This window comes from Manis pentadactyla, chromosome 4 (assembly GCF_030020395.1).
Source record: "Manis pentadactyla isolate mManPen7 chromosome 4, mManPen7.hap1, whole genome shotgun sequence".
Lineage (NCBI taxonomy): Eukaryota > Metazoa > Chordata > Mammalia > Pholidota > Manidae > Manis > Manis pentadactyla.
The window spans coordinates 177,955,602-177,976,503 of NC_080022.1; the positions used below are offsets into that span (position 1 = coordinate 177,955,602).

Genomic DNA, 20,902 nt, shown 5'->3' on the forward strand with positions numbered 1-20,902 from the left:
TGGAGCCCTTGTGGAAGCCCCAGCTCTCCATCTTCCTGATTTGTCGAAGCCCTTCTCATTATACATTCATGAGAGGTCCAGTCAAGCTCTAGGAGTCCTAGGCCAACATTATGGCCCATCCTTTGCCCCAGTAGCTTATCTTTCCAAGCAATTAGACCCCACAGTTCGGGGATGGGCCCCCTGCCTACGGGCATTAGCCGCTGGACAGCTCTTGCAGAAAGAAGCTCATAAACTGACATTCGGGGCGCCCCTTACCATTCTGTCCCCACATCACCTAAAGGATCTCTTAACCTACAAAAGTTTACAGACTCTCCCTCCCTCCAGACTCCTGACCTTACTGTCCTCTTTCCTCCAAAATCCCGTTCACCCCCTTTGCCATCCATACCCGAATCATGACTTTTTCCTCCTTTACTGCTCCCTCGCTCTCTCTCGCTTTTTTTCCTCATTCCTATTGTCTTCCCGCCACCCCAGCCTCCTTTGTATGGCGATTCAAAGTCAGACAGACTTACACACAGCATCAAACAAAAATTACTGCCCTCATTGCCACATCAGACTGCCCTCTGAAAGGCTGCTCCGAGCCTTTATATCTCCACTTTCCTCCCTCCACCGAAGTGTTCACTAGCAGCTACCTTTATTCTCCCTACCTCTGCTTCCTCTATGACCAAAAACAAGCCTGTTGCAGGCGATGGCCAGACGCCTACGGAGATGTCCCTACTGGTCTTGCGCCATTCACTACATGGGTAACTCCCGGTACCCACAGTATTACTCCTCCAACCCATTCTCTTCAATACTAACAAACCCCTTCCTTACCTGGCTTTGGCCCATTGCAGGCCCTATAATTATCATTCTCCTCGCCTGTCTCTTCTTGCCTTGTAAAGTTTATCAAATCCCAAGTTGGTAAAATCTCTAATCAAACTTTCAACCAGCTTTTACTCAGGAACTACCAGCTTTTAGCCACAGAAGATCCCTCACCCTCACGTAACCTCCTCACCACACGCTGAGATGGACCCCTCTCTCCGCTGGAAACTGTTCCTGGAAACAATGGCCGCAGACGCCTGGCTTCTGGCACCCATATCCTCCTGGCACCATTAGAATCAACAAGTCCTTGACGACCTATGGTTACAGGGAACCTTCACTGATTCCCAACCTGAAGAAGCCCACATCTACTCGTCCTGACTGTGGGGAGTCTTATCAACCCTTTCCTCCCAGTCCTCAAGCCCTCACTCCCTTCTCCGCCCCCGTTCAGCAGGAAGCAGTCAGAGAGAAAGCAACGTCCACAACCCCATAGAGGAGAAAGGGGGGAGTGAAGGGCCCCCACCCATAAGATGGTGAACTTCCTGCTTCTCGTCCGGGTCCTCGGTTCCCGCCGGCGCCACCTGAAGCCCAATCACCCCTCGCTCCCCTAATCCCAGCACCTAGCCAATAGCCACCAGCCCCGTAGAAGTGACACCTCAATCACCCCATGCCCCTTCCTATATAACCCAGCACCTCTCCCTAATAAAGTGGAATTCTCCTGTGAATTGCTGCTGTGTATCGCTCCCTTCCTTTCACCTTCTGCTATTTGATTCACATTCTCCTCCATAGACTTGAAATCACAACTCTGGGTTGCTTTTCTTCCAGATCCAGTTTGAAACCTGAACTTCTGGGTTGGCCATTCTGTCCAGCAAAATCCCCTCCAGTTTTGGAATACTGTCCCTAGCCCTCTGCTGGGACTCGATTCTCCCAGCATCTCAGGCCATGATTTGAGAGGTAAAATCCCTCTCTACAATGCATGTTTCAGGCGAGCAGCTCATGTTCTCATTCCTCATGGCCAGGTGCACACGTGGCTCATTTTATGCCACTCATTTCGTACAAAGTCTCCCATTCACCAACACCACAGAATGCAAAGTTGGTTTGGAAAGGGAGAGGGAGGGTGGGTTCAGTTTGAGCCTGCCAAGGTTTTTCTTTTTTCAATCCCTTTTACGACATCTGTCTCCTACGCCGCTGTCAGTAGTTTTTCTGAAAAACAAATGACCTTGGTCTTCCCTTTCGCTGCCTTCAGGATGAATTCGAACTCCTTAACATGACCTATCAGAGCCTTTGTCATCTAAAGCCTACCCACTCTGGAGCCTCATTTCCCACTATTTCTCACCTGAAATATTCTGCTGCGGCAGCATCGAACTGTTTGCAGCTGCTGGGAACACATCAGGCGGGTATGTGCCTCCTTGTTTTGGCGCCTCTGGAGTATCCTCCTCCTCAGCATCACACTCACTCCACTGCATTCCCTCTGAACTGCCAAACTCAAGGTTCTGTAAGACATAATACAAATGAAATAGCCTCTCTGAAGTTTTTGCAATTGTTTCCAAGGAGAATAAGTACCTTAGACTTTCTTTTTTTATTTGTAGCATTGTATCTTAATCCTCGTAAACTGTGAACTCCTTAAAGGCAACAGTCAAGTCTTGTGTATTTCTTTAATTCCAGCATCCACCAAAAAGTACAGTTTAGCAAAGACTTAGTAAATGTTTGTAAAAGAATGAATCAATTCATGGAACCCAGGAGGTTATTTCACTAGAGACCAAGGAATCACACAATACAGGAACTAGAGAAAGTGGTCTCACTTGGGCAAGAGAGAATGTATCTGGGGGAAGCCAATCAGCTGAACTTGACTTAGATAACTATCGACATGTTGAATCAGTGGGTCTTAACCCTTGCGGCGATCATAATTACCTGGGCACTTTAAAAAAATTGCCGGTGCTTGAACCCTACTCTCAGAAATTCTGTGCAATTTTCCTATTTTTTAAAAATAGTCTGGGAAAGCATATGCAGCCAAGGTTAAGAACAACTACTCTAGATAAAGATACAAATTGCAGTATATAAAGATATTAGTTTCTTCAAAACTACATCCCCTGCATGTAGGGGATCCCGGAATACACACAAAGATATCTCGCTGCTGACTTAATATTTCTAGATGTATTTAATCATGTTCATTAAGGACTTGTGACTTGTTTCCTGAGCCCCTCTGTAAATGTATGCATAGTCACCTGATAGATTTTGCTATCATAGGAGAATAGGCACTTTTCCACGAGAAGCTTGTTGGTGGATATTGGCTAGAATCCCAACCCAGGGAGGCAATATCAAAGTTAGTTCTTTTTTTTTCCCAAATCTAAACTGTTGCTAAATGTTTAACGTATGGTCAAAGTCTCTGCTTGTGAAATAAAGGTTTTGGACATATGATGCAACGTTATTGCGGAAGTACAAAACCTTGGACTCTGAGTCTAGGTCTCTATAGGTTAATTTACAAAGTAAAGCAGGAAAGGATATAAAGTCATGAAGAATTTCTAATACAAAATCCTATGTTTCTTATGAAACAAATGTTGTATGTATTCTTCAATCTAAGTGTCTACATTCATGGTTTATAAAACGTAATATACTAAGGGCAACATTAAATCCTAGAGTTGGCTAATCTTCAGTGGCGAGTATAAACCCCATTATAAAACAACCACATGATTTGCCAAATTCCTTGGGTTTTTCATTTGCTCTGCCAAATTAAATGTCAGTGGAAGGCTTAAATGTGTCTTTAAAATATCATTTAACATCGATTATCAGCCAGCTCCTTGATTATTGTCATAAATTAGTATGAGTTGAACCATATGGAGGGTAATATAGATAGGGCTACAGTTCAGCCCCGTGGGACTAAAGTTATCAGAACAGTAACTCACAGACTGGCAGGTGAACAGTTGCTTCTCATTTTAAGGCTCACCACAAAACCTTTTCCTTAGATCCATGTGTGTTTTTGAAAGAATTCTGGAAACATCTAATTCTCAGTCATGTTTAAGCAGCAAAGCATTCAGGACTTAGAATAGTTATAATTTATTAATTGTGCATATTACCATCCATTATCCTTGTATTTAATTATCAACAAAGGAACATCTTACTAGCCAAAACCACAAAAATAAACTCCAAACCCCAAATATATATGACTCCCCCCAAAAGCCATCAGACTAAGTTTGATTTAGTTGTTTCTTCATTTTCCTGTTATTATTTTTGCATTATTTTCCAAAGTTTAGAGCAGGCAAGTTGGAGCTAGATGTCAATGATTTAAAAGAGTATATATAATATAGTCTATATGTATACATATATTGCTTTTCTTCATACATGTATGTATATATATGTGTTATACACACACACACACATGAACATAAAATTGAGAAAATTCTATCTATGACATTGATTTTTAGGGGTGAGGCAAATAAAGGTTGGTTTATTTTAACCTCCTATGGTTCAGTTTAAGGACAGTTTCTCATTAAGAGTACTCTCAAGGAAACCACAGAAAGGGCACACATGCTTTTCTTTTTGTAGTTATATTTTTAAACCATTGCAAATTTCAAGCATACAGAAAATTTCCAAGAATAGAACAAGAAGCTTCCATGTACTTTTTACCAAGAGGCCCCATTTAGATTTCAGCAAACATCCCCTCAGGTTCTTAGAGACAGAGAACCCCGTGGTAACTCACTTAGCCAGTCTCCTCAGACTCCCTCATTCTTTCTCTGCCTTTCATGGCCTTTGTCTTTTTGAAGGTTACAGGACAATCGTTTTGCATGTCTTTCAAGTTGTTATGTGCACTACTTTCTCATGTCACAACCCAGGTCATCATGTTTCTGGCAGGATTAGTGCAGAAGAGATGCCATGTTCTTCTCATCACATCCTATTAGGGGTACACAGTGCCAATTTGTCTCATTAATAGTGGCATTAATTTTGATTATTTGATTAAGATGGTGTCTGCCAGGTTCCTCCACTATGAATTCTTTTTCTCCCCTTTGGAATGAATAATTATTTTATGTGGAAGACATTTTTAAGGCAACATGAACATCTCATTTGCTTGTTTGCTCAGTCCCAAGGACACCCCCTAGTTTTAGCATCCATTGATATTTCTTGCCAGAATAAAATATTTCTATAATGATTTCCAAATGGCAATTTTCTGACTCCAGTATTCCTACTGTTATTAGATGGCATTCTACTGTTAAAAAAGAGGCCTTTCTTATCTTCCCATATATTTGTTAGTATGTTTATTTTTGTGAATGTAGACTCATTTGATTCCTGTTTTAGTCAATGGATTACAACTCATTACTTATTTTGACACTCACATTGTTCCATATTTGGCTAGTGAGAACCCCTTCAAATGATTTCTGGGTCCTTTTAACATGTCCCTATCATTCTCTGAGCATTGTCTGAGTTGTTCTTCACAACGTGATGTTCTGGGCTTTTTTTGTACTTTTCCTGCCTCTGTCCTAGAATCGGCCAATTTTCCAAGGAGCCTTGATGCCTTTCAGAAACCGAGGTGTAGACACTAGATATGCTCATTGCTACTGGATGTATTGCCACGCCCAGGCTATGTTCATGGAGAGAGCTAGGAGTTTAGGAATGTACAGGCAACATACATACATACACGAACACACCTTTATATCTATACATACTTCTGTTTCTCTATATATGTGGAATCTATACTGATATCTCCCCTTCCAACCCAATACCACTGGCTTCATCGGAGCTTTCTTTCTTTCCGGATTGTTACTTCTCTGGATTAAAAAGCATCCTGACCTGTTCCGCTCCCTGTATTTGCTTATTTGCTCCATCCCTTGTACACAGGCAATTCTGTAACAAAACTGAGCTGCCATCTTCTCACAAGGGCCACCATGACTGCCCCATTCAGGTCTTCCCTATGACTTCTGACCAGAATTTAAAGGAAGGAAGCAAAGAAGAACAAAGGAAGGAAGGGATGGAGGGAAGAAGAAAGGAAGGAATGCATTGTTTTAAAATTGAGGTATCATTAACATACAACAGAATGCACTCATCTTAAATGTTGAACTGAATGAATTTTGATAATTGCATGTGCCCAAGTAAAAACCACTTAAAATAAAATATAGACCATTTCCTCCCTTCCAGAAAGTTCCCTCTTCTGAGGGCATAAACCTTTCAGCAAACAGCATTAAGAATCCCTCACCTAGTCATCACTGCTCTCAATGTCTACCACTCAATCCGCAGCTGCTGCCAAGAATGTTCTCTTTTCAATTTCAGATTTCTCTAAGTCTCTTTTCCTGATGCGCAGCTTGTTTGGTTTCGCTCTTTTTTCATCTACCTTTTTATTATGTAGAACAACTTGGCCCCTCTTTATTAGTTTTCTCTCTTCTCCACCCACTGAGGGAATTCACCATAATAAGGCAGAGCCTGGGAGTGCTCTAGCAAAAAAAAAAAAAAAAAAAAAGGGACTCTGCCTAGAAGGGGAAGATGGAATTCTGTGTGTGTGTGTGTGTGTGAAAGTTGTGATTTAATCACAAAAGGCCAAGGAACACCATTCTTTTATAGTAGTGGCACTATACCTTTCTTCTTATCATAAACACAATGTTCAGTAGAAGCATAATTTAAGAATCACTGCCTGACAAGAGCATCTCTTAAATTGCTGTATTTTAAGCAACTTTAGACCTGTGGCTATAAGCCAAGACCACCCAAATGAGAACAAGCAAAGGCTATTAATTCTGAGCTTGCTACAGCAAGAAAGTCAGCCACCATCATGTGCATTTGGCAGAGACTCAAAGCCATTTAGAGGAGAGGGAAAACTTCATAGTGGACAGAAAGGGAAAATTTCAATCTCTCCTGATTGGAAGCTGTTGGTATGGGGAAGATGGATGTGGACTAAGTAGAAGCTGGGCATCCTGTTATTGGTTAGAAGAACATATTTGGTTTTCTCTGGTTGGTCCTGGTTGGGCCAATTGCTACACAGGTTGTGACTTGGCTTCCTGGATTGGTTGCTACAGAGATTATGGGTCAGAGTTTGATTTTTATATCTTGTTTGGCCATTTTCCATTTGTACACTCAGTCCCTAAGAGCCAATGATGTATGAGAGAACTACAGAATCACAGATGGTCCCCTCTGAATCTGCCCAAGCAACATCATCCGCATTGGTCATGCTCTCCTCCTACTCAACTTCTTATCTCCTTTGATGCACAACTTGTAATTCGATGTCAACTTTCCAATACCTAAAAGAGCCTTAGAAATCTGTCTAGGCAGATCTAAGAAGTATGAAGTATGGATGAACAGGACTTTGTGTTGATTTGATTCGAGAACGAGGATCCAAGGATTGCTCTAGGGTCATAACTGGAATTTCCAGGAGGATCTTGTTACTAACTGCAGGTAAAAGGGGAATCTGGAGAAACAATCAATCTTCCATGAAGACATTCCTTAGAATCATACATCTGGAAACTGGAATATCATTTTAAAGGCATGTAGACTGAAACCCAGAGATTTAGTGATGGTCCTAAGTTTATATGTCAAAGCCATGGGGTGAAGCAGGCCTTTCAGTCTTTTGGTGCTCCATCCACTATGTACACAAAACAAAGGCTGGAGAATGAGAGCTCTGGACCAGAGGCCTGGCAATATGGGAATGACCAGGACTGAAGCAGAGGCGATACTGAGCTGCTTGTGCCATTAAAATAATTAGTATGAAGACCAAAACTATCTACCAAAGATTTCACAACAGACCCACAGAAGTGAAAAGTAAATGATTAAAGAACATAGGTCTTGGAGTTCCTTTCAAATCATGATACTTTATCTTCTATTTACACAGATAAAAGTGGTTAATATTTAAGCCCTTTTAGTCTTGCATCTCTCTTGTTAGTAGAGGAAAGTCATTTTGGTAGTGTCAGCGTGAATCATCTGCGATGATTTCTCCAGTGCTTATCTTGTTCTTGGGTCTTCTCTGCCATGTTGCTATAGCAGGAAGGAGTAAGTACTCTTTGCTTTTGCGAAAAATAATTAATATATCCAAACCCTTAGTATATGCTAGGGGTCAATAACGGTAACTTAAATTCTCTTTAGGGTGGATGCTATAATAGAGACTGGATGATACTTTTTCTTAAATATTGTCACACTTACAGCTCTTCCATAATACATTCAGCCAATTTCAGCCTCAGTGTACTGACCTGTAAAATGGGGTAACAATAGTATCTTTAAAGGGCAGTTGAGATTAAGTGAGATAGTGAATATATGAAGTATTTAGTACAGATCTTGCCATACTGGCAGCATTAAACAGTTTCATTTACGTGCTGGTTGAACTTAAATATGCAAACACAGATTTCTTAACCAACCACATTGTGCTCTGTTTCAGCCTGTCCCAAGCCAGATGAGTTACCATTTTCCACGGTTGTTCCATTAAAAACATACTATGACCCAGGGGAACAGATAATATACTCCTGCAAGCCGGGCTACGTGTCCCGGGGAGGAATGAGACGCTTTACCTGCCCACTCACAGGACTTTGGCCCCTCAACACTCTGAAATGTATACGTAAGTCATGTCTTCTTTAGCATTCCCTGCCCTTTTTTGGATTCTGGACATTTGGAGGATAACCTCCCTTTTTATGCTCAGGGTGCAGAGTACCAGCAGAGCTGCCGAGTGAAGGGCTGTCAAGAACAGGAGGGTCTGGGGGTTTCTCCCCAGGAGAGGAGACTGAGGGTACTAGGTGCAATCTAGAGAAGACGGGATGAGCACCAGCAGGAACTAGGAGGGATGTAAAAAGAGATCTGGTGTGGTCAAAGAGGGAAGCATTCGGAAGTGAAAAGAGAAGGTCAGAGACTCGCAAATTTAAACAGATGCCAAAGAGACACTTGAAAAAAATAAAACACAAGGAATCATCCTATATTTGGACTTTGTCTTAAAATGAAAGCAGAGTTAATAGTTACTAAAATGAATATAAATTTCATCTAAATTATTTGTGTATTTATAATAAAATTGAATAAATTAAATTAATAATATGCTACTAATTCTATCTATCTATCTCACTATTGCCCTATGGTAGATAGTTGCTTTTGATTATTCCTTGGTACATGGTTCTGAAATATTGAGCAATCAACCAGATAGAATTTCTGGCAATTTTATGTAGAAGTTAAGCAGTAAAAATATGGTAAAAATAACTATATGGACCTACCTGAGCTCTGGTTATTTAGGTCATGTGGACATGAACTTTGTGAAAATTATGTACTTCATACAAGTGATTTTAATATGCTTTTTGATTAAACATGATTTGTAATGAAAAATCACTCTAACATCATAAGGGAAAATTTCTCTTTAATCAGCCATAACTCTTGAACACTAACACTTCATTTTTTCAAGTTATTTTCCACATGCATATTTTTGCATCATTGCAGAGAGTAGATACCATTTTGTATTTTTCTGTTTTCATCAGCATATCTTAAATGCTGACTGTGTCTCTATAGTCTTCATAATTGATATTTTGTTGGCTGCATAATAGATCAACTGTTGATTTACCATGATTAATTAAAACAACCCCCTGACAGTGAACCTTAGACTGTCCAATTTTTGTTACTAGAGGTAAGTGTTATAATTAACACCTTTGTGCATATGTCATTTGACTTATTTCGAATTATTTTCTTAGACTAGATACCAGTAAGTTATTAGATCAAAGGCTAGAAATGAGTTTGTATATTTTTATTTTAATGGAATATTCTGTAAGTCAAAATTCACCTTTTAATCTTTAAATCACAGCCAGAGTATGTCCTTTTGCTGGAGTCTTAGAGCATGGAGCTGTACGCTACACAACTTTTGAATATCCCAACACAATCAGTTTTGCTTGTAACACTGGGTAAGGACTTCCTAGCTAATAGATGCAGATCATTTCTGTGCCCTTAAGCTAAACATCAAGACTGGTCAATATTTTATTCCTAGCCTTCAGGCTGGACTTGCTGAATATAAATTAATTTTAGTCCTGCTTTTAATTTACACCACAGTGGTGTTGAGGGTGGGGTAAGGTGTGGAGAATATAACAACTTAAGGGGTGGAGAATGTAATGTCTAATCTAGGGTAATATGAAGTAACTACAATATCTAATTTTTCTGCTCTGATTACTTATCTGAGGAGATACATTGAAATTATTGAAACAGATGATAATTTTTTATAACCGTTGGGCCAAGTCTTGGAATAAAGGTTTAAATACTTTAGGAACTGGATTTTGGCTTCAGTTGTAAACCTAATTTGATTGACTGACTTGGCAGTCTATAGAAAAGGATTCTATGCAGAAGTTTGGAAGTGTGATGATGTAGAACATAATTTCTTAATCTTCATATAATGCAGTACAGCATCCCCAGGAAGAAAGCATTGACAATTGATCATATAGCTCATCAGCCTTATGAACAAAGACACCACTGGTGACATTGTCCATAGCATGTTGGCTATATGTTACAGCAAAGTTTTACTAAGGTTTTTTGTTTGGGATTGGAGATTAAGAAGTACTATGAGTGAAAGGGAAATTAGTCTATTCCTCTGAATCACCAATTTACTAGTGGGTCTGATGACAAATGACCTTGAAAAATTGGCTTCAAGGATAGAATTTTAAATTTTCAATGGAAATGAACTGCATTGTCTCTATACATTCATATCAGTAGGCTGTCAGAAACAAATAGTAGAGATTACTCGGTTTGGTTCATGTTTGTGATCCTGATAAAGAGATGGTTTTTTGCTCTGTGTAAGAAGCAGTTAACTTGGCCCACTGGTTGGTGATGAGGGATTTGGGGGTTTGGCTCCAACATCTACCAACTAGGGAACCCTCTCATTTTTCAACCATTCACCCGCAGCATGAGCCTGAGATAAGTGTTAAGTTCCTCAGGAAAACAGCATTACAAAATGGGAAAGAAATCAATAGCATTGATCTGAAGCAATGCTCGGTAGAGAAGACATTTGAGATGCCATTGATGGATTATCTTACTGCTTGGTAGATTAAATTTTCCTTTTGCAGATTTTATCTGAATGGAACTGATTCCAGTAAATGTACTGAGGAAGGAAAATGGAGTCCTGACCTGCCTGTCTGTGCCCGTGAGTCTGTGGGTTCCAGTTATGGGGACAGTGATCAGTCGGTTTGCCTGCAATGCTCCTGCTTTTAGCACCAAGTTCCAAGCCCCGGAAACCCCTCCATCCATGCTCAGTGAGATGGCTGGCCAGCCGTATGGGGAATGGTCATCCTGGAGGACGAAACCACTTTGAAATGAGAAAAGGGAAGCGTTCTACTTGTGGACCCCTTTGTGTCCTGCACCTGGTTTCCGGGTTTACTACCTCTGGTACTCCCACGGTGTTTTGGCAGGGGCTTGGATATGTGTGGCATTGGTCTATCAGGCCTGCCTCCATTTGAATAGAAGAATGGGAAACAGTGGGATCAAAAAGTTTTCTCCCACTCTGGAACCTCATTCATTCATGTATTCAATAAACATGTTCTGAGGCCTTCATATGTGCCATATTCTGCTTTCAACATTCAGGCTACAAAGCTAAAGACTCAGTTAAAGGAGACCTCAACAAATATGCCTAGTGGTGAGGGAGACAAGGCAAGTAACCTTCGCAATAAGCTCAGAGTCCTTCATCCGAGGAGCTGAGTGAGATTCCTCCAAAAGGCACTGATGTTCGGAGCAATCTGGGTCCACTCTGGGCTTTGCTTATATAGGGAAGGGCATCCTTATGTTCCCTAACTTGCGATTTTCATGAATCCAGTCTTTGACCAGGAGACCCAGACATTATAGTTATAGTAGTTATGATGTTTTAACATTTTGGTGAGATCTGTCCTAGCAGAAGCAATTTTTTAAGAGACTTTTTTTAGTTTTAAGAAAAACTAAACTGTAAACATAGTTTTTAAGGATAAATTAAGTAGAGTTTTTTAGTCAGCAGGAAGAATCACCATGGTTCCTATCAATTGATTTCCCTTTTGAGCAGATGTATATCAATTATACAGTCACTTTTCTTCCATTATAAGCAGAAAGGCTACTTTAGCTTCAATCTAATCTAAAAGAGTGCTTCTTATACTATAATGCACATATAAATCACTTGGGCATATTGTTAAATAGCAGATTCTGATTAATGGGTTTGGGGTGGGGTCTGGGCTTCTGCATTTCTAAGAAGCTCCCAGGCAAATTCCATGCTGCTGGTCTGCCGATCACACTTTGAGTAAGTAGCTAGGACCTAGATGATTCAAATTAAACCACATTTTTGGTCTGCACTAAATTCCATTATGTTGGTATAACTTTCCCTGGATTGACTGCAACTCCACATTAGTCAGGTCAGGATGAAAACCTACTGCCGTGTCTCTGTGGGAAGCTACTTGTAAAAGCTCCATTCGCACCGAGTGCAAAAGCAGCAGTATTCGATAGGAACAAACAAATCTGAACCAGCAGTGGAACTCAAATGTCACAAATGACTTTGTGCCAAGTTGCTGTCCTCAGCAACTATGGCAGGGCGGTCCCTCGGCATTGTCTCCCACCAATGCCGACTTCCGGAAACATTTTCCAAAGGAGCATTTGGAGCAGAGACTTGTGGAAACCTAAGCGTTGTGTTAACCTTAACAGGCAAATTAGTGATGGCAAGACTTAAATTTACTTCATTTCTAGTTTTTTGACTGGTTCAGACATCTGATTTGCTGTTCATACTTGCTTGTTTGACTTCCACAATTGGCTGTTTTTACCCTGCAATTGATTAAATTTTGCATTTTCTCCAGTGAATCTTTGGGTTTTTCTCCTTTCTGGAAAGAGTATATTTAAAAGACTCAATCATTTTCATAGAAGTGATAGTTCTTTCCTTTTCCAGCTCTAACATGCCCTCGGCCACCCGTACCTAAGTTTGCCACACTTAGTGTTTATAAGCCACTGGCTGGGAACAACTCCCTCTATGGAGACAAGGCAGTCTTTGAATGTTTGCCACAGTATGCGATGTTTGGAAATGATACAATTACCTGCACAGCTCATGGCAACTGGACTGAAATACCAGAATGCAGGGGTAAGTGCAATGATAAGACAAAATAATTATGGTAGCGTACAATCCCGTTTTTGAAAAGTATTGAAAATTCCACTATCACTGAATGTTTCAATCGATGTTTCCTGGCACCTACAATGTGTCAGGCAGGGTGGTAGGCAGATGAACCAGACCTGGTTTCTCATCTTAGGAGAGCTTTGTATAGTGCAATGAACTGTCTGGAGCTACCTGGGAAGGCTCCCCCGAGGAGGAGTGGAAAACGAGGGCAAGACATGCCCCACAGAGCACAGGATGTGGGAAGTCAGGGAGGCCTGGAGGAACAGGGTGTGCACAGGGACAGCTGGATATCATGGCCAGGCTGGTGAAGAGAAGCCTGCATTAAACTGGGGAGTCCTAGGAGATGAAAGTGAAAAACTGAGTTGCAGCCAGAGTTTTGTAAGTTTTTATAGTCTTTACTTAATTTTAAGAATCACAAGAATATTTGGTTTAAAACATCATGAAAATTCTTCCTCCTTCAAATGAACCTATAATTACTATCTTTGAATTTGTTAACTGTATAACAAGTGATAGAGAATTTCATGCACACATGGAGTTATGCTAAGGACAGTTAACTTCTCCTGTAGTAGATATTTTACATATTCCAAAACAGAAGTGCTTTTTAGCATGGGGAAACTACCAATAATAACACATAGCACCTTTTGAGGGACTTAACTTTAGGCCAGGTACTGGTCTCACACCAAATATATGTCATCCCATTCAGTTCTCCTAAGTAGCAGGCTCTTTTCTTTTCTTTTTTTTCCAACCATTCACCTAGATGTTCTCAATTGTCAACATATTGTGACATTCTCTCTTTCTCTCCATAGATAAGATACATTTTTCCTGAACCATAATAAGTTGTATACATCATGACATTTACCATAAACACTTCAATATGAATGTCCTAAGAACAAAGATATTCTCTTATATTATCACTGTACCAAGACACTTAACATGTTTTAAATAAATAAAAATAATAATTTAAACAGTTATAGTAATATAAACAATTAACAACATTTATTTCATATGGACATTTTTCCAATTGGCCCAGAAATATCCTTTATACATGCATGTTGTTTTATGTGGGATCTAATCAAGAATCACACACTCTATTTAGTTGTCCTGTCTCTTCGGTCTTTTTAAATCAAGAACGATTCCCTGCCACCCACTGACATCTTTGAAGAGTAAGTTCTAGCTAGTTGTCCTGTAGAATGTCCTGCAATTTGGATTTGGTTGATTTCTTACTCATGATTAGACTGAAGTTAAATAATTTTGGTAAATGTACATCCAATCACACTGGGAGGCACATAGCATCAGTCCATCCCTGGTCATGCTCTGTTTGATCCCTTGGTCAGTTAGGATGTGCCAGATTTTCTCTTAGAAAAGCATCTTTTCTTTTTGGAATTAATAAACAACCTATGGGGGATACTTTGGTATTGTGTGACTATCCATTCTCCAGAAGTCATTTTAGCATCCTTTGATGATCCTTGACTCAGTCAGTTATGACACCGGTGGCTGCAAATTGTGACTCTCTCTGTCTTTCCTTCTATATGTATTAGCGGGCATTCTTCTACAGAGAAGAACTTTTCTTCCATGGAATACTTTTTTTAAGTATTAAAATATAGGTTCATAGATCATTTTTCATTCATGTGTGGAAGATCCAGAATTGACCCAAGTGTTCCAACTCTGGAGTTTGTTCTCTTAAACTACCTCATTAAACTGCTTCCCCAGGGGACCGTGCTCCTGGCTCCAGCCTTGCTGTCTTGTGTTGGAGTAAACAGGGATCTGGGTTTGGGACTCTACTGTTGAGAATCCTAAGAAGGCCAGGAAGTGGCACCATTTTTCTCCTTCATAGTTCATGCCACTTGTTGTGTAGTCTGAAGACAATCACAAGAATTAGATTTAACATTTAAAATCCAAATAATGGTGTGCCAGTGAGCAAGGAGGGAGTCTTGGTGTTTTAATTTCATGGTTTTCCAATTAAAAGAGACAGATTTTTTCCCCCTTCTTTCAATCCCACCATCTTAGACTCTGTGGAGATGAAATTTCCAATAAATAATACCATATGATTATGTGAGAGCCCAAAGAACTTAGTAACTCATTAATTTACCTTCAAAGTATTGTTGTTTTCTTTTGCAACATCCAGGATCCCGTGAGTATAAGGGGGCTAAATTAAGCACCAACGTTCCTAAAAATTGCATTCCAGTTACAGGAACACTCATGATTCAATAATGTAATAGAGACTAGAAATAGCTATTCTGTAACTACTGGACAACACTACCATTTATACTAATGTCTTACTGAACAAACATTTTAGAGGTAACATGCCCATTCCCATCAAGACCAGACAATGGATTTGTGAACTATCCTGCAAAACAAGTTCTTTATTACAAGGATAAAGCCACATATGGTTGCCATGATACATATGCATTGGACGGCCCAGAAGAAGTAGAATGTAACAAATTTGGAAACTGGTCTGCACAGCCAAGTTGTAAAGGTATGAAACATGGATGAGGTCTTAAAATGTCTCTGAATTTATCCAATGGATCACCTTTACTTGCTAATTTATTGTTCCAGTTATTTCCTACTTGTTGCTCAGACTTGCTTCACAGTAAATGGTATGGGAAAGACTTTAGGAGTCACATGTGCATGAGGAAGCTTCATGCTTAGCAACCTTGCTTGAGATTAAACTGAATGACATAAAAAAAATCCTTTGTAAGCATTGATGATATGGTGGAAGATTGTGTGGGCTTCCTGTAATTGCTTTTAGGTCTTTGCCTATGAGCATCCTTTTCTGCTTTCTCTAGTCAAGACTCTGTTGCAAAAACCAAACACATATTCAAACTAGTTCAAGGAAATGAGGGCTTCTTATACTTGGGCAACAGGCAATCGTATGGACATTGATGATGAAGAAATGAAAATCAAGTGGCACTCCTGAGGACTGGAATTGGAAATTAGGAACTATTCCTAGTCCTTCCATATCTCATTGTCCTCATGGTCTCTCTCATCTCCGTGTTGCTCTACTGACTCACCTTGAATCTGGCTTGACTGTATACCAGGACCTCTCAACTAAAGGATTCATCACTAACCGGCCATTTTTCCCTGAGATGCTGGTTCCCTGAGAGTTAGGTGTCTGTGCTTGATCCTAGCAGTGCCATGCTTATGCAAAGAACAACCTAACACTACATTTCTGTTCAGATTGATGTGGGATGGACAGTTTGAGCAGAAAAGGAAATTAGGCATAACAGGCAAACTGATGTATGGTTAGAGTCTTAGTTGGGGTCCCCTAGAAGCACAGCCTGAGATAGAGGATTAAGTGCAGTTAATTTATTAAGTGAGGGTTTCAGGAAAAAGACAGTGACACAAATAGGGTAGAGTAGACACTGGTTCTCAAAATTCACAGTGCATCAGAATCACTTGGAGGGCTTGTTTAAACAGAATTTCTGATTTGGTAGATCTGGGATAGGACCTGAGAATTTGCATTAGTACCAACTGACCAAATGCTGCTGCTGCTGATCCAGGGACTAAGTTTTGAACAAGCATGAGGTCTCAGCTAGAGTCTAGCTACAGTTTCATGCCCCTGGGAGCGGTGAGACTTAACTTCTACCCCAGATCTGAGCTCACCAAGAGGGAGGGGACCTGGCCACTTAGCCACTGGCTATTCACTATTAGAATAGTTCCTAATTTCCAATTCCAGTCCTCAGGAGTGCCACTTGATTTTCATTTCTTCATCATCAATGTCCATACGATTGCCTGTTGCCCAAGTATAAGAAGCCCTCATTTCCTTGAACTAGTTTGAATATGTGTTTGGTTTTTGCAACAGAGTCTTGACTAGAGAAAGCAGAAAAGGATGCTCATAGGCAAAGACCTAAAAGCAATTACAGGAAGCCCACACAATCTTCCACCATATCATCAATGCTTACAAAGGATTTTTTTTATGTCATTCAGTTTAATCTCAAGCAAGGTTGCTAAGCATGAAGCTTCCTCATGCACATGTGACTCCTAAAGTCTTTCCCATACCATTTACTGTGAAGCAAGTCTGAGCAACAAGTAGGAAATAACTGGAACAATAAATTAGCAAGTAAAGGTGATCCATTGGATAAATTTTTCAGAGAAGGAGCATTTGTGAGCTATTATCAGCCAACTCTCACAGTGGCTGGCTGATGGGTATACCAGTTCAATAACTGGGATCTGAGTGGGGTAGTGTAGGCTTTTATGAAATGGCAGCATTTGGTACAAGTTCTTTTTTACTGAAGTCCAAAATTTGATGCTCCTGCTCTGACTTTCTCATGTGGCTTCTCTAGGGGAGGAAAAGACCATGTTGGAAGCCATGACTAATGGCTCTGTTGATAAAGAATCACTGTCAGCCTTGATACTGTTACTCTGTCCATTCTTGGGATCTTCTTATCTTGAGCAATGTGTTTGAGGTGTACTCATCTACTCATCCAAATGCCACATTCTGTTAAAAAGAAACTAACTGAATGCCTAAGTTTGGACTACAAATATTGTCTCTTTCAGCATCTTGTAAATTATCTGTTAAAAAAGCCACTGTACTATATGAAGGACAGAGAGTAAAGCTCCAAGAAAAATTTAAGGATGGAATGTTGCATGGTGAAAAAATTTCTTTCTTCTGCAAAAATAAGGAAAAGAAGTGTAGCTATACGGAGGATGCTCAGTGTATAGACGGCACCATTGAAATCCCCAAATGCTTCAAGGGTAAGTCGAACACTGAAACTTTAAGCTAGAACTTCTCCTTACACCTCACCATAATTAGCACTAGTATTACATAATGACTACAAGAAGCCATGCCAATCTGGCTTTTGGGTTTTTAAAAAGAGAGGGGGCCAGGGGGAAAGAGCAAGATGGTGGTAGGCTGCATTCGGTTTCTCCGCTTGCATAAACATTTTCCTTTCCAATTCTTTTCCTGGAAATTCGGGGTTGTGGTTTTATATGATGAGTGTTGAGGTAACATGTGAAATAGTAACCCAGGTGAGATGTTAAAATCACTCAAAATGACAAGGCATAATAAACCGAATACAAATCAGTAGAAAAAATATTAGAAGAAAACGGTTTTTAAAAAACCAAAGCAAGCTTTGGTGATGTATTTCTTCAGGCTGTTCTCCCATACAGTCTTCAGACAGATTCAGTACACTATTGGTACATTGGAGAATTAATAAAGGTTTTATTTTTCTGATACAGTTTTTTTTTTTCTCTTAATCTTGACTGTCAAGAGTTATATAGAACCTCTTATTTTCCCTCTCGGAAATGAATGCCTTATCGTCTCCCTAATGTGTTCTCCTATCACTTAAACCTCACTCTAAACAGTTTCATTCACATAATTAAATTTATTCTACATGTTTGTAAAATGTCTTTGAATAGGCTGGGCTATTTAACACATTTAGGAAATGATTGTTTCTCTTAGAAAGTTCATCTTTTTCTCCCCAAACAGAACACAGTTCTTTGGCTTTCTGGAAAACGGATGCATGGGATGTAAAGCCATGTTAAACTGGTTTTCAGAGTCAACATTCGGTGTCATACTTGTGTCTGTGTCTGTCCAAGCAACCTAATGAAGGTGGAAGAATAAAGTGACTGAATTTATTGCATCAGCCATGGCAGAATTATTCATCAGAGTAGCTGACTTTTAGTTATGTTATCTGTTATATGTTATCTTAAGAAACCCAAATATATGGAACATCATCATTTCATGACTGTGAAATGGAAAGTGTAAACAATTATCCAGGTAACCCAGTTCCCCTCTCCCAAATTCCACTCTCAAATGCTTTCACCTAAAACAATAGCAGTATTCTTCAGAGAATGGTCCACAGACCCCCGCATCACTATGACCTGGTACTTGTTACAAAGAAAATAACGGCTATGAAGCAGAATTTCTCAAGATGGCCCTCAAATCTGCATTTATGACAAAGTCCCCAGATAGTTTTTTGTATTCTCAAGTTTGAGAAGCTTTCCAATAAAGGAATAAAGCAGGGACATCTAGGCCAATAGAACTGGATTTGAAGCCTTAATGTTTGGTTTATATGTATCAAAAAAAATCTGCCTTATCCACTAAAATCCCATGACCCATCACTGACATTGCTCCTTTATGTTCAACTCCGTCTTGTAGTACAGCCAGCAAAAGCTGCCCCGGCTCTAGATGCCTTCCCTGGGCCAGCAGCAGAGCGGCTGAACTTTGCTGGGAAAAAAACCCAAAACAACTCACAATCATGCGAACAGGTCCCACTTTCAATTCATGAACACAAACCTCACACAGGCCTCAGCTCTGTGCAGCAACCCTTCCCTGGTGTCTCCAATCCCTGACTCCTCATGGTGGCTATTTCTCTTCTCAGCCCTCAAGTCACCCTCCCCTTCCTCACTCTCAGCTCATGACCTTGCTCCTTATTTCACTGGGAAAATTAAAAGACCCTTTAAAAATCTTTCCATTACCAAATCCATCCTCTTACCAGTGTATGTGCCAGGCTCTCTGCCGTCCATCTCCATAGGGTTGATGAACTCTGAGATCCCATTTAAGGGCAAATCTTATGCACTTGATCCCATCTTCTCTCTTCTACATCAGCATTTTGCTCCTGCAATGAGTGATTGGTTATTTCTATTTTTTTCCCTTACTATTGGAGCACTTCTATCAGCATACAAATATACAATAATATCATCCATTTAAAAACCAAAACCCCTTCTTGCTATTTCAAGTCTTTATCCAGCTACTGTTCTATCTCTTTATTCCTTGTTTTTATAAAAGTCTGGGAAGTGTTGTCTTTGCCATCTCCATCACGACTCTTACAATCTGCTCCCTACAGATAGCACCTCACTGATGCTTCTTCATCAGGACTTCACCTGCTTCCATGTAGTGGGGCCCAGATTGCTTCTCCAAGATGTTTCTCTGCTCCTTCTTATAGAAACCTGCATGGCTCCCTCTTTCCCAGGCTATCACTCAAAAGCTCCCATGATTTAACCTGAAAGAACATTTTACTTTTCTTCCTCAATCCTTTCCTTCCATCATCTCGCTCTCTCTTTCAATCTTCCTCTCCTCCTCTCTTTCCTCTGATGGCACTCACTTGCTCACTTTCTCTCCCTCTTCCCCCTTCTCTGAATGGGGGGTTGGGTTTGACAGGGTGTGGTGTCTCCCTTTTCTAAACCAAAAAGTCCTACTTTGGGATTTTGCTGAAGAAAACAGTCATCCACCCTGGATTTCCCCCCACAGCACAAAGTTTTAGAACCACTGTTTTCTTTAACTCGTCACATGTTAATTTGAAAATGGACCGACCCCCTCATCCCACCTGACAGCTCTGGGAATGGAAAGAGAGCAGTAACATTTTAGGACATCTCCCTCTACCCCAGACATGATTGCTGGGTTTGCTCCAGAAAAAGAGAATACATTTTTCTACTGACCTCCCTTTTGTTGCAAATGCTTTCCTAATTAACTTTATTGTTTCAAAATTAAAAAATACCCAGGCATTAAAACTACTCATTTCCCTTCTTAGTTGAGAAGGAATCACAGGTAGAGTTGTGAAGCAGTGAAGGTAAGCAACGAAAAATTTTCTCTGGCATTTGGTGGGTGGTTTGGGGTCCTCTCTAATATAGAGCTGAGCCCCAGGCCTTTTGCTCAGTCTCTGAAGGCCTCTCAATAGAAACTCACAGTCAGGCTTTCCTCTTCATTTTACAATTACCATTACCTACTTGGTTCAACTAAGACATTAATCCAGAATTTTTGAAGTCCTATAATCCATGTCATACCTGATGAAGGAACATATCCAAGGAGGAATGGTTTATTTAAATATTTATTTCCTATCTATCTCAGGGATGCAACCAGTAGGACATGGGACTAATCAGAATGGATGGCAATCTTGGACTGGGAGTTGGGTTCAGGGTTTGGGGCCAGAAGCCCCCTGATGTACCAGACATTGCCCTTAAGTTGCTAAGACTTACAAAAGCAGGAGAGGGATACCATCAGTAGAACAAAAAGACATCCTACAGTATAGGAGAATATATTCATAAATGACATATCCAATAAGGGGTTGACATCCAAATTATATAAAGACCTCACACACCTCAACAAACAAAAAGCAAATAATCCAATTA

The 20,902-nt window shown here is 40.2% G+C and overlaps 1 protein-coding gene and 1 long non-coding RNA gene across 4 annotated transcripts in view; one reads left to right on the plus strand and one right to left on the minus strand.

Moving 5' to 3' along the window:
• LOC130683597 (uncharacterized) overlaps positions 1 to 20,902 on the minus strand; it is a 45,309-nt gene that overhangs the window by 15,272 nt on the left and 9,135 nt on the right. For 2 of the 3 annotated variants that reach the window (XR_008997426.1, XR_008997424.1), the window contains exons 2-3: positions 19,270 to 19,392; positions 2,132 to 2,288 (exon numbers count right to left, since the gene is read on the minus strand). This is a non-coding gene — a long non-coding RNA (uncharacterized LOC130683597). Of the gene's footprint in view, positions 1 to 2,131; positions 2,289 to 13,003; positions 13,169 to 19,269; positions 19,393 to 20,902 lie in introns of all 3 variants that reach the window. The other variant, XR_008997425.1, reaches the window with a different exon arrangement.
• Positions 7,614 to 18,516, plus strand: APOH (apolipoprotein H). Its single transcript, XM_036899803.2, has 8 exons — positions 7,614 to 7,758; positions 8,141 to 8,317; positions 9,536 to 9,632; positions 10,782 to 10,858; positions 12,611 to 12,799; positions 15,129 to 15,308; positions 17,330 to 17,527; positions 18,261 to 18,516. The coding sequence occupies exons 1-8, from the start codon at positions 7,695 to 7,697 to the stop codon at positions 18,314 to 18,316; spliced, it is 1,038 nt and encodes a 345-aa protein (XP_036755698.1). The 5' UTR covers positions 7,614 to 7,694; the 3' UTR covers positions 18,317 to 18,516.

Excerpts from the sequence above, each read along its gene's own strand:
- APOH (XM_036899803.2), top strand. The coding sequence starts at position 7,695 with ATGATTTCTCCAGTGCTTATCTTGTTCTTGGGTCTTCTCTGCCATGTT. Across the intron at positions 12,800-15,128 it reads TGAAATACCAGAATGCAGGG|AGGTAACATGCCCATTCCCA; the intron begins GTAAGTGCAATG and ends CAAACATTTTAG. Across the intron at positions 17,528-18,260 it reads AATCCCCAAATGCTTCAAGG|AACACAGTTCTTTGGCTTTC; the intron begins GTAAGTCGAACA and ends CTCCCCAAACAG.